The sequence below is a fragment of the Microchirus variegatus genome (assembly GCF_963457635.1).
Source record: "Microchirus variegatus genome assembly, chromosome: 1".
NCBI classification, from domain to species: domain Eukaryota; kingdom Metazoa; phylum Chordata; class Actinopteri; order Pleuronectiformes; family Soleidae; genus Microchirus; species Microchirus variegatus.
Genome location: NC_139802.1, coordinates 26,247,000 through 26,271,399, shown reverse-complemented (window position 1 = coordinate 26,271,399; position 24,400 = coordinate 26,247,000). Strand labels below are relative to the sequence as shown.

General features: G+C 39.7%; 1 protein-coding gene across 1 annotated transcript in view; it reads left to right on the top strand.

The window, feature by feature from the left end:
• The window catches only part of creb3l1 (cAMP responsive element binding protein 3-like 1), a gene marked incomplete at its 3' end in the record, with an annotated part of 48,729 nt that overhangs the window by 4,288 nt on the left and 20,041 nt on the right, over nt 1-24,400 (top strand). Inside the window, exons 2-3 of the mRNA XM_083897317.1 lie at nt 10,671-10,803; nt 18,450-18,536. Coding sequence (XP_083753443.1) covers nt 10,671-10,803; nt 18,450-18,536 — 220 coding nt within the window. The remainder of the gene's footprint in view (nt 1-10,670; nt 10,804-18,449; nt 18,537-24,400) is intronic.

The window sequence follows — 24,400 nt, the reverse complement described above, 5'->3', positions numbered from 1 at the left end:
CTCGGCACCCGAACCAGCAGGTTGAGAGTAAGCTTCTTTCCTGCAGACGTCTAGCTCTGCATCTCGGTGACAACCAGTGTGGGGGTAACGAGTTACAAAGTAACGGATTACAGTTACAATATTACTTTTTTGGGGTAACGAAGTAAAGTAACGTATCACACTAAAAATATAGGAAATTACACTACTTTACTTGACTATAGTAACGCGCTTTTCTGCGTTACCCATGCCGTGTTTGCCTGTGTGTAAAGTTCTGATCAGTTTAATTGATGTGTGTGCACGCATGTTGCTTGTCTGTGCTTACCTGGGCACTGTTGTCATAGAGCTCGATTTGAGTGACGTAGCTGCTGGTGCGAAGGAGGGAAATGGAGATGGAAAGGGAGACGCCGGAGAACAGGCTTTTAGCCAGCAGGGCATCCGAAAATAATAAGAAATTAGAGGCCCTACTTTTAGGCAGGACGCCCTAAAGATACCCTATTTTTTCCTCCCCTTTCCCGGGGGAAACGATGTTGTGATGACACACGCAAAAACTGCGACCAGCATGTGCCTGTCTATACCCGCTTAGAGTCTGTCCAAGATCAGTTTGGAACACCAATAAAACGATTCCAACAAGAGGTGAGTACACGGTGAAACAGCACCTATTAAGTGCTTGAAAGTCTTTTTGAGCAAAAGCGAAACTTGGCTGCAAACAGCACAGATTATGAACTTTCCGCGAGAGAACTCTCTTCTCTTTCTCTTTGAACAGTTAACTAAAGAGATCAGCTCATCTGATGCATCTGTTATTCCCTTAATTACAGCGCTAAAGCGTCTTCTGCAAAAAGATTGAGACCACGGAGTGAAAACAATGAAAAGTGCGCTCTTCAGAATCTGTCAACACGTTTTACTAAGATCAACTTGGATCCCCTCCCCCCGCCAGGCTAAGCTTTGCTTGTTTATTTGTTGTAAGTAGATTTTTTTTATACACCACATATTTTTCTAAACCGGGTAACACGTGCCCCCATGTAACCAGCGAGCGCCCCCATGTAACCAGAGAGCGCCCCCTTGTCCAGGTGCTGATTGAAACCCAAGTCACACTCAAATACATCATTGCCAATTATTATTATGGTTACATTGTTCTTGTCAATAAAGATGTTATATTTAGGGATGCACCGATGCATCCGGATGCATCCAAGTGGGAGCCCACTTGGAGACGGATAAGCGCTTGGCGCAGGAGAGGGAGTACAGCGTAGGGGCGGTGTGCAGTAAATAAAGGTCTGTCTGTCTGCACCAGATGAGGGTGCACTACCACTTTTTTATTTATGTTGATTTATTTTACTTTTAAATGTGACCAGCATTGCATGGCTTGTTTTAATATTCACCGGCTGACTACTTAATTAGGATTTAACTTAAGTGAAAACAATTGACAAGTCAGCAGGTTCAAGAAGAAAGTTGCATTTCATTAATGGTCATTTTATTCACTGACACAAAAAGCACACACTCTATGGTGGTAAAGTAAGTGGAAAAGGTAAAAAACGGATTTCATAGGGCCCTAATTAACTCACTCATACAACCACACTTTTAAGTTTATCAATTTTGATGCTTATAATTGTTGTTGAGACAGTAAAATCTTTATGAATTATTTATTTAAACACAAAGGAAGTCCTGCTAACTTGATGGAGCACTCATTGATCTCTGCTTTAATTTGGTTTCTTTGATCTAAATAAACAAGGATCGATTCTGAATAAAAACATAAATTAAATAAAAACTGATATTGTTGAGGGCTTAATCTAATGCTTGTTGCGAACATTGTCTTTTCAGTGTATTTTCCACTGGCATTTTATATGATGTTCTGAAGATTTTTACGATGGTTTCCACCGCAGTGTTCATGCCATAATGACTTACACTGTTTGGCTTGCGTGGCTCTGGTTGTGCTTTCTTTCATCACTGTGTTGTGGAAAGGAAATGTCCCTTCACTGCACTGAGCACCAAAGCAAGCTTCAACACCAAAACCTGGTCCTTTCCTTTTTGTCTCACCTGAACCAGTGAGGCATCCAAATGAAAGGAGAGGAGAAGCAGCCTGTTAATTATAGGCTGCATTTATAATTACTCCTTGTGTCTCTATTGTCTGGCTATTTCACTCTGTGGATTTCATCCCAGGCCCCATCCCCCTAAATGACATACCAGCACTGAAATAAGCCATAAAAACTGTCAGCTGGTTTTTAACACTTCCTAATGTGATTCTTTTCCAGCAAAGAGGGCAGTGTTTCAGGTAATGAAAGGTCCAGACTTTTTGACTGCAGGTGTGCCACTACCAGCTATCTAACTCTGAACCCCTCTGTCCCAGTCTCTATATACTGTACGTCAGATACTCTGACCCAGTGTTTGGGAACCACTGCCGTACATCTCAGTTTATATTCTGTTTCAAATTCTGCTATAACACAAATAATTTGGCTTGAAATTAGGGCCGCAGTTATCAAATATTTTTGTAATCGAGTTTAGGCCCATATTATGGATTACTGACGTCATTGTTGCGTAACATTTATTTTCATTTTACGATCTTTTGTCAATAGCCGGCCGGTGCGGACAAGCGATCGTTTGCTATGGTTTACTTTTCAATAAGCCGTGGTGTGTGGTAACTGTCAGCTGAATATGTCTGTGGTTGTGGTATTTGTATGAGTATCATCTTATAACTAACTGACAACTTAATAACTTGACTGACAAACGGATCGTAATAAATAATCGTGGCGTAAATGTGTTCTTCTTCTTTTCACGTTATTCTGCCCCCTACAGTCTGAAGACGTTTCTTCGACCGACACCGCCTCATAACACAAAAACATACCGTTTTTTCTCCTTGAAGCACAAACATGTACTCACCTTCCCATCTTACTTGAAACTGCCTTCCAAGGTGCATCTTTCTCTTCCTGGACGTTTTGGGATTATTTGTGATGCATTGTGGGAAATGTAGTTTATGGTCAACACACGCCTTAAAGCAGCATAGACCTTGCGGGCCACATTAAATGATATGGCGGGCCACATCTGGCCCCTGGGCCTTGAGTTTGACACATGTGGTGTAGGCAATAATACTCTATTCTCTATTGCTATTCACCATGAATACGTTTATTATTTAAACAATTCAAAGCTTAACATCATATCTAGTCAAATCGCATCTCGAGACACGGCATTACTACAAATACAGTACACGCCAGTAAGCTACATTAAATGAGCTAACATCAATGTTTATTTTAGCGTGTGCTAGTGACTGCATGCTGCAAAGTTTGGTTAAAGCCCATTTCAACAAACAGCAGTAGCACAAGAAGGGACAGCACTGCTGATTGCGAGCGGCAAGCTACCGCTGAATATTGACTGTAATAAAGTCTTTTCTCCGGAGACCTTCGACACAAGGATCAAGCCGAACAGTGCCTAACTGTAGATCATTTAAAATATTTGACAATCCCAAAAACGTGGGTAATCTCCAAAAATTAGGAAATGTCTTAAATCTCAATATTTAACACAGTAGTCTGGTCCGCGACTGGCATCACGCTGTCGTTGTAGTTTAGTCCAGAGACTTTAAAATTATGAAAATATTCCAGAAAAAGTCCCCACACTTTTTGAAACTTTTCTTTGGAGTTACGGATTGAATAGTGTATTTTTTCAAGACATAACATCGCTCAGCTACTGAGCGTTGGTGGGCGGGACAGCATCTTTCCATCACGGCAATATTGCACGCCTAGCCAGAAGGGAGGCGAAAGACAGCGCTCGCCCTTTTAGCTGGGGTCAGGCGCACATCGACCTCACCCATGGTTCCGAAAAGACCGACCAGAGGGTGAATTTGCAAATCTTTAAAACAACACTCTCAGTATCATCATTGATGCTATATATTACTCGCTCTCTTATAAGTCAAGTACAAGTCAAAAATGTGAAAAAATAAAAACACCAGTAGATCAAATAATGTGTACCCTTGCACATGTTAAATATTATTTCTTAGCACTTTCAGCTCATCTCAAGCTCATCCATCTCTCTTTCCTCTCTGGATGACTTCACTTATCTGTCGGCAAGTAATCCACCAGAGGCTGCCAAATATCTAGAAGAAATGTTGTAATTTCCCTTTAACTTAACCTTTAACTTTAAAAAAAATCCTTATCCCTTTGAGTCCAGCCAAACATACACGATTATACAGAAGTCTGGTTCTCTTTACATCCATAACTCTGTTTATGGATAGGAGCCCCAGTATAAACTGGCCTGGTTCTTTACATATCATTTGTTTAAAGATCCCATGACATGCTGCTTTTCGGATGCTTTTATATTGGCCTTATGGCCCCCTAATACTATATCTGAAGTCTCTTTCCAGAAATTCAGCCTCAGTGCAGAATTACAGTCACTACAAGCCAGTCCTTTCCTAAGATGAGTCGTTTTTTGCCTGAAGCTTTAAAGGGAAAATATGTAGTTTTTATGGGTTTATATTACCCAAAATCCACTTTTGTATACATATTATGTGCTCCTGCATTGTCTAGTCGCTGTATAATATTCTTTGTTTCATTTTCGTAGTGTTTCAAAAAGTCATGTAAAATAACATGGTCGCGGGCCGCGGTTGCATAGCCACTGTGAGCAGCGAGACGCCATGTTTCTGCCGGAGCCTGTAAGGACAAACGCGAGAGAACAAATCAAGCGTCTCTTTACTTGTATCGGAAGTCCCGCCTCCACTCTCTCCGCTTCGTCTGCTACGGCCGCGGTAGCTTGCCCTCTCCCTCACCTCACGAACCTCATCTGCTGACACGGAGAAAGACGACGAGGACGACATTTGACCAGCTGCGGATACCGTAGCGCTCAGGGAAGGGAGGGGGTGAGCAGAGCAGCAGGTCTTTGTTGTAAATTTCAGCCTCTCCTCTAGATGTCACTATAAACTACTTACTTCCCCCTTAAATATGCAAATGAGGAGGTGAGTGGCAATTCAAGCTGGAGGGTGGGGGTGGGGGTGTGGCCTTACCCGGCTTGCAGCCACGGTACCATGGGCGCTAATGTTAACATTGGATGTATCGCAGTGGCTCGTAGACTCACAGCGGTTCAACCGTTCCAGTTTGACCCAGAATCTGAAGCAACTGAAGAAGTAGAAACTCAGTGCCGGTGCAATCTGTTTTTCTGTGTGTTTTTAGTAATTGTTATTTTGGTGTGTTTGAGTGCTCATTGTTGCTATTACAAAGCAAAAGTTCAGTGACATTTGTATTTGTGTATGGTATAAAGCAAATACTGATACTGACACAATGGCATGCAACACATTTTCATGAGTCCACAGAAACGACTGTTGTGCAGCTTTATATCCCAATATATCTTGTTCAACGTTCTTGGCACGATATTGGTATCGGCAGATACTGGCTTTGAAATGTATTATCGATTATCAGCAAACATGCAAAGATACGATTACTGTCTAAAAGCTGACCACGCTCCGTATATAATGAAAAACAACAATTAATACAATCAGGTGGTGGTAAAAAAAAAAAAAAATAAAAATAAATAAATAAATTTATCTTCAGTTCTGCTAAATATAATAATAATAATTATATGTATATATATATATATATATATACATATATATATATATATATATATATATAAATTATTATATATATGTATGTATATATATACATATATACATATATATATATATACATATATACATATATATATATATATACATATATATATACATATATATACATATATATGTATATATATACATATATATACATATATATATATATATATATATACATATACATATATATATATATATATACATATGCATATATATATATATATATATACATATATATGCATATATATATATATGCATATATATATATATATATATACATATACATATATATGCATATATATATATATATATATATACATATACATATATATGCATATATATATATATATATATATACATATACATATATATGCATATATATATATATATATATATATATACATATACATATATATGCATATATATATATATATATATACATATACATATATATGCATATATATATATATATATATATACATATACATATATATGCATATATATATATATATATATATATATATACATATACATATATATGCATATATATATATATATATGTATATATGCATATATATATATATATATATATATATGTATATATATATATATGTATATATATGCATGTGTATATATATATACATATATATATATGCATATATATATACATATATATACATACATATATATAATAATTTCACCTACATTTTTCACACTATATATCCACTTCTGCTGTGACACGAGTATGCAAAGTATGATGTTTATTTCACTACTCAAGAGACTAAATTACCTTTGCAGATGGGCACAGGGAAAAATGTCGGTATCAGTTATTGGTCTAAGCACTTCCGATATATCGGCATATAGAAAAGTCCAGTATCGTGCTTCCCTAATATCTCGTAAATTGGGATAATGCCTAAAAATATTGAGCAGCCTTATAGAAATACTGATTTGATTTATATCACTCTCACATCCTCTACTGCTTTATCTTCCACATGAGGATCTCAGCTGACATAGGGCAAAAGGCAGGGTACACTCTGGACAGATCACCAGTCCATTACAGGACTGGAGACAAACAACCATTCACTCTCACGGTCAATTGAGTGTCCAATTTACCTGATCCCCGTAGTGCATGTTTTTGGACAGTGGGAGGAAACAGGAAAATGGTCCGACCGGGTCACAAACCCAGGTCTTCTGGCTGCAAAGGCAAGAGTGCTCACTACTACTGATTTATATCATAATATACATTTCTTATAAACAATTATATATGAGGTACTTTCTTGAGTTGGAAACTCTACTAGGTCCCTAAGTCCAGCAAATTTAGACATCCAGCATTGGTCCAAAATCTAATGAAGCCCAGGCCCTTAAATGTTTACTGAGTAAGGCTAGTCCTCAGAAAGTACCTCTCAGAGAATGAATGATACAGTGTCTTATGTAAGCAGTGGGTGCTGCAGTAGCACAGTGGATTTCTCCGAGCCTCTGCTGCCTGATGTGATCGAAGTATGTGTTGTACAGAGCCAAAACAATGAGCCAGAAGTGGCTAAAGTGCTTCACAGGGCTAAGGGAAAAAAGACTTGAATTGGCAGAGGTCTCTGTCAGTTCACCAGAATTGACCCCTTTTTTTCGCCAACGTCATCCATTTTTTATTAAAAAATAAAATAAAATAAAAAAATGTAGGTCTACATTGACCTGTTATTTCAGCTGTGCCTTTATTGTTGCGACTGGACTGATATAATCTGCTCTGACACTCAAGAATAAAATGTGCAAATCAGTATCTGTATTTGCTGTTAATAAAATCTGATTATTGCTGCGTCCTTGAGACTACACACACACACACGCACACGATTTGATTCAAACCCCTATTTACGTATGTCTGCTTTCTAAGGTGACACATGAAGCAGTGAAAGCAGATCACCATTCAGTCCCAGGCTTCCAGAGCATTTCTCCTTCTCAGTGACTCATTCGTCCAGACTGAGAGGCAGAGTGTTCAGTCCATTGCCTGACTCTCCATGTCTTTAACACATTCTACTAAGCCATGTTTTCACAGAGTGAAACGGTTTTGTACTGTACTGAACTGTACTGTATGGTACGTACAGTGGTGGTTGCTCTAAGACAGCAAGGGAAGCTCAGCTTAATCTAAAATGTGATCAAATGTGTACTGTGTTGTATTTACATTTCGATGCTAAACGTGTGGTAGAACGTGATTAGAACGTGTCACTAGTTCGTTCAGAATCATCAAAATGTTGTATTCCTGGAGCAGCCCCCGCACACAAGCTCAGCTTCAACTGCTCTCTATAGGAAGTCATTTTTCACTTCGGTGAGTTCGACGGTGATTGGACAAATGTGGCAAAAATGTCACTTCCACAGATGCTCAGCTTCAACGACATTGTATGACGTTTTATGATGACTAGAGGAAATGTTTCTGCAAGTACTTTGTTGATTTTGCAAGGGAAGTCTCTAGACAAATAACTGGTTGCTGTGTGTTATTTGCTCAATGAGGTTGCCCATTTCTGTTTGTATTCACAGTAAATAAAATCACTATGTAGCATTACCTTATTTTATGTAATTGACGTGATTCCTCCTTCTAATTGTTAATTTGTTCATCCATTTTTATCAACATGGGTTGAATTTATGTATAAATATCTGTGTCTGAAATTAGCTTCTTCTGTTTCAAAGACCAGTAACACCACTGGGTGCGTATTTTTGCGTTTCCATTAATAGTAGTACCAAAATAACCAGCCCCAACGGTTCCATTCTTTGGCACCCTTCCCTTGGGGTACCATCAGCGATATTTATTTATGTATTTATTTTTTTTAAATGATAATGACACATAGACTTTCTAATAGTATTTCATTTTCAAAAGCAACCCAACCACAATAACTTTCACAGCGCTTATTCAGTCCAATGCTAAAAAAATTTCCTCCGTGACAGTGAAGGGAGGCCACCAAAAGACCGCAGCGAAATCTCTCGGCAAATATGAACCATGCAAAGATACAGAATTACGAGATCATAATTAAAAAGTGACCAAACTACTTGCATGAAAATGAGCTAAACTCAGCTGACCTTCTGTAGCCTGCTACATAGGGACTTAAAGGGATACTTCACCGATTTGAATGTGGCTTTGTATTGCTAGAATAGCAGTAGTATTTTTTAGAAAATGTGCTTCCCTCCCTCAGTTTTTCCCTGACTTGTAAAAAAATCTGTTTTCCATTTTCAAAATGTGCCCTACTGTGATGCAAAACGCATCATTTGACTCACAGTAGGGCACATTTGTATAAGGGAAAACAGATTTTTTTACACTGCTGCTATTCTAGCAATACAAAGCCACATTCAAATCGGTGAAGTATCCCTTTAAGGCCACATTATACTTCTCCGACTGCGTAATGCGTTATCCGACTGCGTAACCACGGAGACCACTCGAGCCTTCATACTTCTCTGTCATGGTGACGGATACGCACTGCAATTTCCCGCCCGGTCAGTGGGGGTCGCTACGCAAGGTTGTTGTGCTTTTGGCTACAGTGAGCAATGGCGTCCGAGAGAGAAAGACTGTTGTTGTTGTTGTTGCAGCGGAATAACATTGAAACAGTGGCCATTTCTCACTTTTCTGTGTCCCGGAACGCAGTTTTAAGATAATTTGAGGCAAGACATTAGCCATTTAGAGTCTAAACATGTGCTGTGTGTATTAAGATATAATGTATTTATAGTTTGGCAGCGACGTTGTCGGCAGTGATCAGCTCCGCCTCTGTGGACGCTCGGTGCGCACTGTGAGCCGGCACAAAGCATCGTTTTCTCGGCCTGTCCTGAGGACCAATCGCAGCTCTTGCCGTCTCCGTTGTCGTTAAAAAATATTTTGTGCAGTCGGTGATGACGCAGAGGCTCCCCGACAGGCTTTCCGTCGACGCAGAAGGCTCTGCGTAACCTATGCAGAGCACTTTACACAGGAGTATAAATTGGGCTTTAAACTTGGTGCTCACTTTAACATCAATCAAATGCATCAAGGGACATGTGGTCAAGGTTCTGTGTCTTGTCTGTTGTTCTGAAGGCTGAAATCGCGCTCTGCTGCCTGTTGTAGCCGTCAACCAACATCTGGTTATAAAAGACTCCAGTCCCATTATTTGCTTTGATTCAAAATCTAAAGCTTGGTGCATGAGATGCATGAGACACCAAGTTATTACTTCCCAGCTGATTCAATTCAGTTCAATTAAATAAATGTATAGCGCAGAATCACAACATACATTATCTTAAGGCACTGTACATAGGCAACATTAATGACATCTCCTGGTCAAAAATAACTCCAAGGTTCCTCACAGTGGAACTGGAGGTCATTACTAACTTTAATTAGTGCTGTTTCTGTGCTATGATGAAGAAGGGGTTTAATAATTGCCTATTTTGGGGAACTTATCCAGTTAATAAGGATGGATTAATTTGATTTAATATAGAGCTGTTAATTAAAGGAAACAAACCTTTAAACAGTTTAGGGGGGATGGGATCTAACTGATAGGTTGAGGGTTTGGATGATGAAATGAATGATGTTAACTCAGGGAGATCTATAGGGGAGAAACTGGTTAACTGTACACCTGGGGTCTGTTTCACAAAGCAGGTTCAACAAACTCTGAGTCTAACCCTGAACTCAGAGTTGATCTAATCTGAGATAGGAAACATTTTCGGTGAGAGATAAAATTTGTACAACTGACTAAAATGTACTCATTTATAAAATGTACTCATTCTCTGTCTGACAGTATATCAAGAGAGATGGAGATCGGGTTGAGCCTTGTTTTTACGGATAACTGAAATAAATTACCTTTAAAAAGTCAAAAAATTAGCATGAAATAACATCAATAAATGACATGTTGGACCAAGTATCACAAGTGGTTGTGGTCACGTAGTTTGAAACCAATGGTCTTCTCATTGGCTGAATTTTAAAAATTAATGTTGTCGGACTATAGACCAAGCACAGTGTGTGTGTTATGTTAATGATGGTTTGATTAATGTAGCGTTTAGTTTATGTAGAGTAAACCCTTGTTTGATTAATATGAAAATGTGTACAAGCTATATTTTAAGTAAAATTGTGGAATTAAAGTATTTTTTTTGTCTCCACACCTTGCAGCCTTTCTCAGGTGACCAGATGGATGACTTCAACAGTGAATTATTCAGCAGTTTCTTTGAAGATCATCTATTAGAGCGACCCCTATTGGCAGACAGACCCTCACTTTTACACATGGACATTGACAGCAGCCCAGGTCAGTTCCTCTATCTTTTATTGTAATTTTTTTTTTTACGTGGATAAATATACTATATGTAATAATACAAACACTGAAGTCCTTTACAAATGATTTCCCTCCTTCTAATTATGATGTATTTCAACTTTTTATCTCTTGGTGCATTCCATTTGTAGTCGAAATTGGGAATTTACAACTTTTCCAACTGTGACCTCACCAACCCCAAAATGGGATTCCAAGATGCCTGACACCATGCAACTGTTATTTTTTACCATTAATAGCGATATCGTATTTGTTTCACAGTAAATCAGTAGTACACATAGGGCCTGATTTACTAACACTTTGCGCATGCAAAAACGTGTGCAAACTGGATTGCACACGCAGATTAACGTTGATGCTGATCTACTAACAAGACGCAACGAGGAGTGCGTCCCTCAGACGGGCAAAATAGCACTCGCAACCCATTTAGCGTTCTTGCCTTAATGCATATGTCATGTGGGGCGTTTACACGCAATTCTGTGTGTGATGGGAGGAGAAAATTTAAATATGTTATTTTAGCAAGCGCAAAGTGATTTATCAAACCTGAAACTGACTGCGGTGCTTATTTTTGAATCTATATTTAGCACGTTTGAAACTTAACTGGCACAGCGGTGCGCACACATGGCTGCGGTTACGCACATATCCTCTGAGAAATCCATAAGTAATAATACTTTTTGTAAATCAGGAAATTACACTTTTCCTGAGCATGTTCAACTACGCGTTCACAGATGACGCACATTCATTTTTTATTTGGTATATCTGAATAAATTAAATATAGATATCCAGAGGAGAAATGTGTGATTGTACTGGTATGGGCTTACCTTGGTCTGCAGTTTGTGGTTCAAGGAGGGGTCGTACCTATGTTCCCCGGTTAAGACCTGAGGAATGGGGAACCCCGCTTTACCTTAACGGGTCCAGCTCTAACCTGGTCTACTCTCGGTGCACGGCGAAGCGCAGGTGACACATTTAAATGCAATAAATAATCACAGCAATCACTATTTAATGTAACTGTCTGAATCAGCTATAGATATATCATCTATATTGATTGTCCCGTCGCCTCTGACGTCAGATCAAAGGCTGTTGGCACGCATAATGGAAACTCAGCCTGAAAAAGCCGTTGTGATGATCTGCTTTATTTATTTATTTATTTATTTACTTATTGACAAGAAAGTCACTCATCCATTGAAAGTAGACCTATGTGTAGTCTTGAGAGAAACAGCAGAACTCGCTCCCTGGCAGCTGTCAGTGAGCTGCAGGTGAGTCAGGAGGAGAGCGCAGCACCTTTTTTTTTTTTTACGGCAACATCCATAGTCCATAGTTTTCTTTGTTTGATACGTCAGGTAATGATGAAGCTGTCCAAAATACCGACGCAGGATTAAAATAATAATAATATAAAAAGGTCCTATGGACCCGGGGAACAAGGACGTCATATATCCCTCGATCCCAGTTATCTGCTCATCGCAGAACGTCGGCTCTACTTTCAGTGGCTTCTAATTTCATTCTGTGCTTCCGTTGAGTCTGCTCTTTCTCCATGTGGACAACTCTTGACTCGCGCAAAATCCTCATTTAAATAGGGCGGTCTTAACCACTTCTGCGCCTGTAGTCAATTGCGGTCGCAATCTTAGTAGTTCACCCGCAAAACGTAATCCAGTAACAGGCGCAGTCTTTCTGCTCGCGCACGCAATTTAGCGCTCTCTATTTGGAATCTTAGTAAATCAGGCCCATAGTACTGCTAATTATTAACCATAGACATGTTGCTACACTGTTTGTGTATAGAGCATTGTTATTGACCGGTATTGCTAACAATGGCTAGCCCTAATAATGTGTTTCCGACATCTCAACTGGAACACTGTGAACTCTGGGTTAACGTCACCCCCACTTCCTATGTAAGGGGCTGTCCATACGAAGTCGAGGTGAATCCACTGGTTTTCTTTTATATTGTATTGGAATTCTATCCTCACAGAAACAGTGTTTTGGGAGCTGTTATAGGAGGACAGGTCCCACAGTGTGAACATCTCAAAACGGCACCCTTGCATTTTCCTGTAGATAACCAATACACTACTTTTGGGAAACAATGATGTCATTGTCCCACCTCTCGCTTGCTGTGGCATTTGCCATTGCTATCTTTGTCGTCGTCATCTTTTGGAGATTGTTTGGTCTGTTTGATTTATGTTAACTAATATTATCTTTCCTGTGTTGCTATGGCTTTCTTCAATCTGATGCTGTTTCTGTCATTGCATTCATTATATTGTATTTTATTTAAAAAAAAACATGCAGCACACGCTTTATGCACATGCAACATCTTCCTCTCTTTTTGGTGTAGCAGAGTTACCGTGCCACATACAGGCCTGGCATATGTACTACAGCATTTAGAGTTGTTTTAGGTTTTTTTTGTGTGGATGAAGACATTTTCTTAAATTATGCCAGGTTTACGGAAAACTTTTTCAAAGCAAAGAAGGAAACAAATCATTTACAATTGCTCTGTTTCTGTCTCAGACCTAAGTTTAATGCAGCATTATGCCCAGCCATTGTCTTGATTTCGTTGCTTTTGAAATTCCTATTATCTTCAGATGTAAATTACCTTCTTGTTTTCTTGAAAAACCTCCCACAATGCACCAGTCACTTGTTGTAGCCGTCAACCAACATCTGGTTATAAAAGATTCCAGTCCCATTATTTGCTTTGATTCAAAATCTAAAGCTTGGTGCATGAGATGCATGAGACACCAAGTTATTACTTCCCAGCTGATTCAATTCAGTTCAATTAAATAAATGTATAGCGCAGAATCACAACATACATTATCTTAAGGCACTGTACATAGGCAACATTAATGACATCTCCTGGTCAAAAATAACTCCAAGGTTCCTCACAGTGGAACTGGAGGTCATTACTAACTTTAATTAGTGCTGTTTCTGTGCTATGATGAAGAAGGGGTTTAATAATTGCCTATTTTGGGGAACTTATCCAGTTAATAAGGATGGATTAATTTGATTTAATATAGAGCTGTTAATTAAAGGAAACACACCTTTAAACAGTTTAGGGGGGATGGGATCTAACTGATAGGTTGATGGTTTGGATGATGAAATGAATGATGTTAACTCAGGGAGATCTATAGGGGAGAAACTTGTTAACTGTACCTGGGGTCTGTTTCACTAACCCTGAACTCAGAGTTGATCTAATCTGAGATAGAGTTTAGATAGGAGGAGATAATCCATTTTTTCTGTAATTGGTATTATTTTAGTCACAAAGAAGTTAATGAAGTTGTCACTGCTCAGTGTTAAAGGAATAGGTGGTTCAGTAGAGCTGTGGCTCTGTTTGTCTGACTACCGTGCTGAAAAGAAACCTGTGATTATTCTTATTTTCTTCAATTAAAGAAGGAGAATAGTAGGCAGCTCTGGCTTTAATTGTACTGTATTGGCTTTCTGCAACAAGTGGAATTCTATGGTCCTGGAGTTTCATTTCTGTTGCCAGAGTCTGGGACTTCCAAAAACAAAATAAAATGTCAAAGCAGCACATATTGGAGGTTTTCTAGAAAAAAGCGAACGTGGAGGGACTAGTGGTAGGTTTGGTGCGGAATGGGGGTTGGATCCTCCTTTTTAGGTGAAAAGGGGGCATTTTAAGTCCCCCTTTAAAGGCCAGTTTATGCAAAAGACAGAGACTTTGTGTTAGTGGCAGTACAGAGTCAATAATAAAATCAATCAGGAAAACAGGATGAAGTATGGTGGCCCAGAAGACCAAAAACAAATGCAAAAGCGACAACACGATATACCCAATATATTAAAATTAAGAAGAGGATTATTACCCAAAAAAAGTACATTTATGATGATAACTTTGTCAATCCTGTTCCGATTTGAACCAAACTTCCTTGGACCGATGACAGTCCAACCCTAAACAAGTCTACATGTAAATATTCACGTTAGAAAACAGCACCCCCTGGTGATAGCAGACATAACTACATTTGGCATTTGAACGAACTTGTCCTAGAGCTTTTGTGCTATCACCTTCAAACTTGGTGAGGTCAATGTGGACAAGTTAAGGATCAAAAGTTAGTGAAGGTTTTTTAAAATGTCGCATGGCGTACGAGATAGGGGGCGCTAAAGTTAGCAAACATTCTGATTTGTAAAAACAGACAACGAAACGCTTATAACTTTGCGATGGAGGGTCCAATGTCCTTCCCTGGATTGATGCCTTGGAGTAGTCTATATAACAATATTCAATGTCTTAACGACGCCCCCTGGTGATGGCAGACTATGCCATCTACTGTGCAACACAAAAGAAACTGGTATAACTTTGTAAATCCTGTTCCAATCTGAACCAAACTTCCTTGGATTGATGACAGTCCAACCCTGAAGAGGTCTATATGAAAATCTTCAATTTATAAAACAGCGCCCCCTGGTTGCTGGATATAACATTACATTTCACACTTCTTTATGCTGCTATAACAGGGATTGTTGTATCCTCCTCATACGTGATATGTGGGACCACAAAACCGCTCCGACCATGTCAGCAACAGACGACTTCCTGACAGGAAGTGGATCCGCCGCAACAGGAAGTAGAATGTAACTTTGCCATACATTGCCCGATCGCCACGAAACATATGTGAGTCAATAGAACTTCCCTGAACATGTTAATGGACACGCCTTTGACCCAACAGGAAGTCAGCCATTTTAAACAGGAAGTGCCCTGTAACTTTACCGTACATTGATCGATCTGCAAGGAACTTGACACGTGAGACCAGGGACCTATACTGAACATGCAAACAGTGTCCTCTCAACAGAAAATGTAACGCACTTAACATGAAATAATATATGACATTACTCCTCAGCCCAACATCCGCACGGACGGCGCCAATTAGAACTACGACAGCAAGCAGCGAATGAGCGAGAGACGAGATCAGGGCGCAAGCGACGAGGTGGGCGCGCATCGAGTCGCTCGCGTCAAGCTCGAACCCGTTAATACCGCTTGCGGTGCTAGTTGTTTTTGTATTCATGTTGTTTTTGCATTTCGTGTTTTTCTTTTTGCATTCATGTTTTTGTTTTTGCATTTGTATTTTTGTATTCATGTTTTTTGGCTTTTGCATTTGTGTTTTTATTTTTGTGTTTTTGTATTTGTATTTTTTTTTTTGTATTCATGTTTTTGTTTTTGCATTTCGTGTTTTTGTTTTTGCATTCATGTTTTTTGTGACTTTTACATTTGTGTTGTGGCTTTTGCATTCCTGTTTTTGCTTTTACATTTGTGTTGTGGCATTTAGTCTTCTGGGCCACCGTAATGAAGAGTCTATATGGGTATTACAAACTTCTTGCCATAGTTCTTTTGTTTAAAAAAAGATAAAATAAAAAATGGTGAGTGACTGCCAGGGTCTCAGGCATTTAGTGGTGTATGTTCCACTGCCGCAAAATCCAGTTGCGTTTCTGTCTATTTTAGATCAAGCAAAATAAACTTTGCTTTTTGGCTGCGCTTTTGGCTGTCCTGCCATGAAAAGAGATATTTAATTTTGAATTAAAGCTATACTTACATACTTACGAATTAAAGCTATACTTTCTTGCACGTCTCACAGCACTTAGTAAAAATTTGAACACGAACACCTCCGCCTCCCTCAAAGTCCCACCCATGGCAGGGGCCATGCGCATGATGCTCGATTCATAAGGAGCCTGGAGGCGGAGTGTTGAGGTTCTCCTCCCTGCTCTGACTGGAGGCTGGGACTGTGGATGCTACTGTGCTTTGGGAGTTGTTCCTGGCAACACACGCTGCTTGTTGAGCTCAATAACTGCAGAGTGATAAGTGCTTTCACGTGAGAGTCTCCAAACACCACAAAAAGTAGGCAGATTTAGCGACAAAGTTGCCATGTTGTTGGCAACACTGCTCTGTCAGATCGGCGAGGCGCGTGATAGATGACGGAGTCGAGGCACACGACAGAAGAGAGACAGGAAGCTCAGCCAATTATTTTATTCGGTCAGAATAATTTCATTGGTCATAATAATATGCGAATAAAATAGTGATGAGTTTCAAAACCAGGTGGGTTTTTCTTACGTTTTAGAGTGCCATACGCTTATTAGGAGCAATTTAAGATTACAAAAGAAAAGTGTAAAAATGCAAGAAAGGTAAGTATAGCTTTAACCTAATTTTAACAGTGGAACTGCCCCATGTGAATGAATACATAATTCAGCTTTCACACAAATGTTGTGTTCAGTTTTATTAGACTGTAACAATGGCATCAACTGAAATAATGCAAATTAATTGTAAAGCAAATTTGACATTGTTCTAAGCTTTATGCGAGTCCTTCTCATTGTGTAGCTGATCTATTTGCTTTCATATTCCACTTAAAATGTTTAATACTGCGATGGAGGAGATGAAGTCATTGGCACATAGCAACAATAACTGCAGTGGGTTGCTGCTGTGTATTAGTAGGATGCTATGACAAATGAAATGACAAAACTATCATTACTGAAAGTTACAGATATCAGGGAATGTGCCGGGAGTTTGAGCACTTGTGCTTTATGGAGAGCCTTCTTCCTCTGCCATCTGTGAGAAATGCCAACACTGGACCATAAATCTGTTGTGAATGAGAATTTTGCTGTCCTCTTACTAACTAGTATTGAACATGTTGAGGGTGGGAATCTTGGAGAAATATTTTTGGCTGGGCAATTCATTTTGGCGATCCTGAGTTTCAATCATGTCATTGAATGAAGTTTTCTCCACCGTGTGAAACGGCACCATACCTGTGACAAAGTAGCGGATCATGGCAGTGGAGCGTTGTTTTGTTTATCATTGGCGGATTTGACGATTGCTATAATTGTTCGCTGGTGAGGACTGGTGACAGTGCTGGTGTCAATTTTCAAGTGGAGCAAACTATGCTGGGTGATGGACTCTGAGGTGAGACTGCATATTACAGAAAAGACATACGGCCTTATGTAAATATGTCAACTCTCTGCAACTCTCTCTTTTAAGTCTGCCATGTTTCTACGTGATGCTTGATGCACTCCAGTTCCGTCTGTATTTCCTTTCTCAATAAAAGTCTGAAAGTGCCTAGCAGCTATTCAGTATATTGTAAAAAAAAAAAACAATATCGCAAATGTGGCGAAATATGATAATAACTAATATCGGCCCAAGCCAACTGCATGTCACTTACAGTAGGATAATGAACAGTTACTCAGTTTAGAAAAAACCCTGCATATGTTCCTGGTGTCTCTGCATAGGCTTTCTGAATGATATAGAGCTACTTTTTTGACTTCTAACTACAAGTCAGACGAATCAGTTGCTATCTCTACATTATCATAGGAAACAGCTTTATTGGAAAATGATGTGAAATACAGATTTAGAAAAGTAACTTGACTGTCATGTCATTCACCTCATCATGTAAATGCAGAGGCAAACTTAAAGGTCGATGAAGTCAAAGTATTGTGTCACTGTCAAACATGGTAACATTTTATGCATTGAATTCCCTCAGATTAATAGAAAGGCCAGAGCAGCAAATTGTTTTATCTAAGCGACGGATGATAAACAAACTTAAAAAAAAAGTATTTTAGCCAGATATAAGTTATGTCATAGCTATCTTCAACATTATGTCTGTAACTTTATTTTAACGTTGTTAAAACACTGTTTGAAACAAAAAGGCTTTTGAATCTAACAGATATTCAAGCAGAGCACAGCTACTCTTTGAGCGAAGACTCCGCCCCCCAGAGCCCAGCCCTGTCAATCAAAATGGATCAAGAGTCTGGTAGGTCACGTGATATTTTCACACGTTCTACTTTTGCTATCTCAGTTTATGCTTCCTGGGAAAATGCACAGCTGATCCAAACTCCCTTGGCCGGCTCAGTTTTCAGTTTGGTGTGACTGTCGGCTGCTCTGTCAAACACTATACACTGTGGTTTGCCTGAATCCACAGTCTGTCTGTATCAATTGTGATTATTGGCTCGACTGTTTGATTGTTTTTTTTTCTTCTTTTTTTTACTGTGGCTGAAGGAGCAGTGCAAAAAAAGACGGTCAATTTGTAAAAGCCTTCGCCTGTTTCAGCCTCTCTCTCACTCAATCTGTGACTCATCTTCCCCATTATCCCCCACTGTCTCCCTGCGTGTTTCTGTCTCTGTCTCCCTGTCTGTCTGTCTGTCTGCATGTCTTTTCTCCATTTGTCCCAGGGATCCTGCTGCTCACAGCAGGATCTCCGATCTGAACAGTTTCCCCTCAGCTAAGCCCCACCCACCTAACACACACACATCCGCAGACTTGCACACAGACTCGTACAATGCTATGACAAGCATATGGTTTTGAGTCTGCAGCTTTAGCCAAGGCCAGCTGAAACTGGCTCTCTCTCTCTGTCAAGTTATCTCTCTCATTCTCTCTCTGTCTGTCAGTGTCTCCCTCGCTGTGACTCTCCTGTTCTAACTTTGTCTTCTTCCGTCTCCCTGAATCCAAAATAAAGTCCACTGTAATGGTTTGAAGATCAGAAAAAAAAAAAAAAATTTAGAAGAGAATAAAATTCACAAATGTTTTGGTCAGAATGTAACATTTTCACCGAAAGGGATTTGATTTGAAACTGTGTACTGTTTCTGTCGTTATATAACTTACAACTCAACCTTAAAAGTGTAACACACACGCTCCCCTTCTCTCACACACACACACATGTGAGAGAAAAGCCTATCACATGTACTGATGTTGAACTTTCTCCCAAGTTTATTTTACAGCTTTTGCATTAATGTTGATGCCTTATTTTTAACAGTTTGACAACAACAGTATCCTTTCTCTCATGATATCGGATGTTACGGTATATGTTTCTGTGAATGGCTGAATGGCTGCCAGTTTCAGTAAACAAAGTCAACAACTCGGACTACGTGCAGGTCAGGAGCCTTTGTAAATGCAGTAACACGGGAGATGTGAAGGCCACCTGTGCTGCTATAAAGGGTAGACTACGTCCGGCTTCTCTGAGTTTGAATTTGATTTTATTAGAATTGGTTATTTATTTTACCAGTGGACACACACAAATTGGGCACAGGAGCAGCAGGCAGCATTTATCTGCACCCAGGGAGCAATGGGAGACCGGTACCCTGCTCAGAGGCACCACAAACCTTGACCTGTCCTCAGATATACACCAGCAACCCTCTGATTAGAAGTCCAATTCCGTTCTACTAGGCCATTGGCTCGCTCTGAGTGACCTGTATGACTGGCAGTCATATTCATTTCTTTCTGAATGCCAGTAGCAGTAAATGCAGCACTCACCTACTGAGATCTGTATCAGTGCAGACTTGCTGATGCTAGTGTGGCCCCAGATTCAATTTAATTCAATATTGTTTGAAAAGTGCTCATTCATAAAATTCATCATCTCTAGGCATTTTACATGGTAAGGTCAAGGCGATTCTACAATTATTGTAGAAAAACCAGGAACACAACAAGATAGTGGCAGAGCCTCTGTTTGCTCCTTGTTCTTTACGTTGTCTTCGTTGTTTAGTTTGGTACAGTATGGTTTGGAATGGTAAAGCCCAGGGTTCAGGCTTGTGTTTTGAATAAGAACAATGTCTTTATGCTGAGATCAGACTTTCACAATGGTCAGTATGTATGACACTGATCGATCATCATTCATGATGCAAGTTCTGGGAGGCGGGGCAAAGAGTTGTCTTCCACTCTTGTGCTTCCACTATTTCTCAACAACATTTTTGTTTTTTAACTTTGCTGTGGAAGCAAAGACATCAAAGAGGCAGGAGTACTGTTGCCAAAGCTCTACCTAACAGTGGGGGTTGGAGAGAAAGACAGTCTGTCACCCAATCAGCTGACTGTCGGTCTAGCTCCACCCTGACCTTACTGTACCATTTTAGGGCCAATTCCTATCTTAACCCTCAAGCTCAACCCTAAATCTTAACTGGCCTCAAAACCAAGTGTTGAGGGTTATTTTGTCACTTAGAAATGGGACACCCCTTAAATGCAGATACGTCTTCAGACTGTGGGGGGCAGAAGAACGCGAAAGCTGCGTCCAGTCTGTCAACTCCAAAAAAGAAGAAGAAGAACACATTTACGTCACGGTTAATTATTTATTATTTTATTTCAGTCAAGTTATTAGGTTGTCAGTTAGTTATAAGATGATACTCATACAAATACCACAACCACGGACATATTCTAGACATAAACGTGGCTTAACAGTTGCTCTGAGGGGCTGTCCACCTGAAAAACAAGTCTAGGTCAACCTTTATTTTAATCTTATCAGCATTTTATCCACAAGGAAGCCCTGGAAATACATTTTATAAAATGTAGAAATCAATGCACTGCTCTAGGAAATAGACTATGTCATAGTCCCACCTCTCTCTTGCTCTTACTTTCGCTGTCGCTTATCCTCGTTGTTGCAGAGTGAATGTAGATCACTGCTGAGTTAGAGGGCTGCGCCCGGAACCTTTGTTAGTGGGTTGGTGTTACCCCGCCCGGTAAAAGAGGCGCACTGTTTTGTGTTACACTTTAGAATGTTCCGCCTGCTGGCTAATGTGTATGTAGCAGTACAAGTCAATAATCTCACCTTCTCTCTCTGTGTCTGTCTCACCTTCTCTCTGTGTGTCTGTCTCACCTTCTCTCTGTGTCTGTCTCACCTTCTCCCGGTCTGTCTCACATTCTATCTGTGTGTCTGTCTCACCTTCTCTCTCTGTGTCTGTCTCACCTTCTGTCTCTGTGTGTCTGTCTCACCTTCTATCTGTGTGTGTCTGTCTCACCTTCTCTCTGTGTGTCTGTCTCACCTTCTCTCTGTGTGTGTCTGTCTCACCTTCTCTCTGTGTGTCTGTCTCACCTTCTGTCTCTGTGTGTCTGTCTCACCTTCTCTCTGTGTGTCTGTCTCACCTTCTCTCTGTGTCTGTCTCACCTTCTCCCGGTCTGTCTCACATTCTATCTGTGTGTCTGTCTCACCTTCTCTCTCTGTGTCTGTCTCACCTTCTGTCTCTGTGTGTCTGTCTCACCTTCTATCTGTGTGTCTGTCTCACCTTCTCTCTCTGTGTGTCTGTCTCACCTTCTCTCTGTGTGTCTGTCTCACCTTCTGTCTCTGTGTGTCTGTCTCACCTTCTCTCTGTGTGTCTGTCTCACCTTCTATCTGTGTGCCTGTCTCACCTTCTCTCTCTGTGTCTGTCTCACCTTCTCTCTCTGTGTGTCTGTCTCACCTTCTCTCTCTGTGTCTGTCTCACCTTCTCTCTCTGTGTCTGTCTCACCTTCTATCTGTGTGTCTGTCTCACCTACTCTCTCTGTGTCTGTCTCACCTTCTCTCTCTGTGTCTGTCTCACCTTCTCTATGTGTGTCTGTCTCACCTTCTCTCTCTGTGTGTCTGTCTCACCTTCTCTCTGTGTGTCTGTCTCACCTTCTCTCTCTGTGTGTCTGTCTCACCTTCTCTCTCTGTGTCTCTCACCTTCTCTCTCTGTGTGTCTGTGTAGACACAGAGAGATTGATTGGAAGATTCTCTCTCTGTCTGTCTGTCTGTCTCACCTTCTCTCACTGTGTGTCTGTCTCACCTTCTATCTCTGTGTCTGTCTCACCTTCTCTCTGTGTGTCTGTCTCACCTTCTCTCTCTGTATGTCTCTCACCTTCTCTCTGTGTGTCTGTCTCACCTTCTCTGTCTGTCTGTCTCACCTTCTCTCTGTGTGTCTGTCTCATCTTCTCTCTGTGTGTCTGTCTCACCTTCTCTCTCTGTCTGTCTGTCTCACCTTCTCTCTGTGTGTCTGTCTCACCTTCTCTCTGTGTGTCTGTCTCACCTTCTCTCTCTGTGTCTGTCTCACCTCCTCTCTTGCGCTCATTCATTTAAAGAGCGCCCGTGTGTTTTACTGCTGCTCCCACTGAGATCAAGGTCTTTCCTCTCTTTAACGCTGTCATAGGTTTTCCTGCACCATGTTACCTTCACAGACTTTCTTTCTTTGTTTCCAGTAAACACACTTTACATTAATCCCACACCTAAAGAGATTTTATTAAATGATTAAATGTATAACTCATTACTATAACCCCCTGCACATAATACACTGTGCGTCACATTGTAAATTGCAATATATCTGTTGTTTTTCTGCAGAGCTTGTATTTTAAGTAAAATTCAATGTTTAAATTGTTAAAATTATACTTAATAGTAATTTGAATGTGGGGAATGTGGACTGCAACTCCCATCACTTTTTCCCCCTCTTTATTTATATAAAAAAGTGCATCTGTCTGATGTGTAGGACATTTGTGCTCCTCACAGGCTAACAGCTCACAACTTCTGCTACTCATTAAAGGATTAGTCGTAGAACACTTCAAATCAATTCATGGCCTAAAGAAGGCAGGAGTTTTAACAAGGCTCAGCAGGTCTGGCCTCATTAGGAGAGACTTCTGAGGATCTTACAGAGAGGATGTAAGGAAACGAGCAATCCCAAAAATTAAATTCAGTGGGTGTATGTAAAATGATTGGCAGTAAATCACAAAATTGAAGAGGTGGCTACTGCAGTTAATATCACACTGTGTACATTGTGTCTCCCCAGCATGTGAATCAGATACTTGACACTGCATGTTATTATTTCATTAAGCTGTTTCATGCTACAGCAGCACTTTAACTAATTTAACATGTGGTTCTGATTTTTTTTTTTTTTTTTTATTTGTCAGAAATTGCAGCAGTTTTGTCTTTTCAGGCTTTTGGCACAGACAGATATTAGCATGGATGTTGCAGGGAAGTTCACCGGTCATTCTTGACAATGCAGCCCTAGCATTGATTTCATGACATTAACAGCGATATTGAGTGAATAATCAGAAACCAATATCATTCAATATCAATATATATCACAATATAAATTAAATCAATATGTCTGTAAGGCTGGGTGAAATGGCTTATGGCTAATATCTGGATATTTTTATGCTATAAAGCTGCACACAAGTTTTCGTTTATATGTTTGTGCCTTTCAAAGGACAATACAGTGACAATACACTGTAAATACACTCTAAAATAAAATATCTGTATTAGATACTTAAAATACAGATAAATAATACCTGGTTTATTTCATTGGCTTCTTAATGTTATAATTAGGCTTAACATTTAAGTGTAACTTTTTAATGTGATTTTGTCAATTGCATGCATTTCTTTGTCAATATATATGATATTTAGTGTGTTTCACTAATTTATTCAACATAATAAATATGATGATTATCACAGATACCTTATCAACCTTATCATTTGGGCATGTGCAAACAAACAATAAGGCAAATAAAAATGCTTACATTTCTTTTAATCATTGCTGCTGTTTGGGCTGCTACTACAAAAGATAAATAAACAATGCTTAAATTAAATTGAGTGGGTGAGGACAGTTGCTCGCTGCGGAGTGCATGGCTGTTTCCTTTGCAGAAAACTATCCAGGTCCTTTCCCTAACCATTTTGGTACTATTCCTATTGGGAACACAACAATTATGTAGCGGATTTTACCGAACCGTTCCACTTGGAAACACAGCTAAAACTGCTTGGTTGTAACTTTAGACTGTGAAGTTGAATAACACACAGTAACATTAATGTTAAATACCAAGACAACTCTGTCTATATATAGCTAGCTAGTTAGTAGGGCTGTAATCAACCAAAGAAACTCTTGGTCAACTAAAGCCCTGAAATTTCGACTAAAA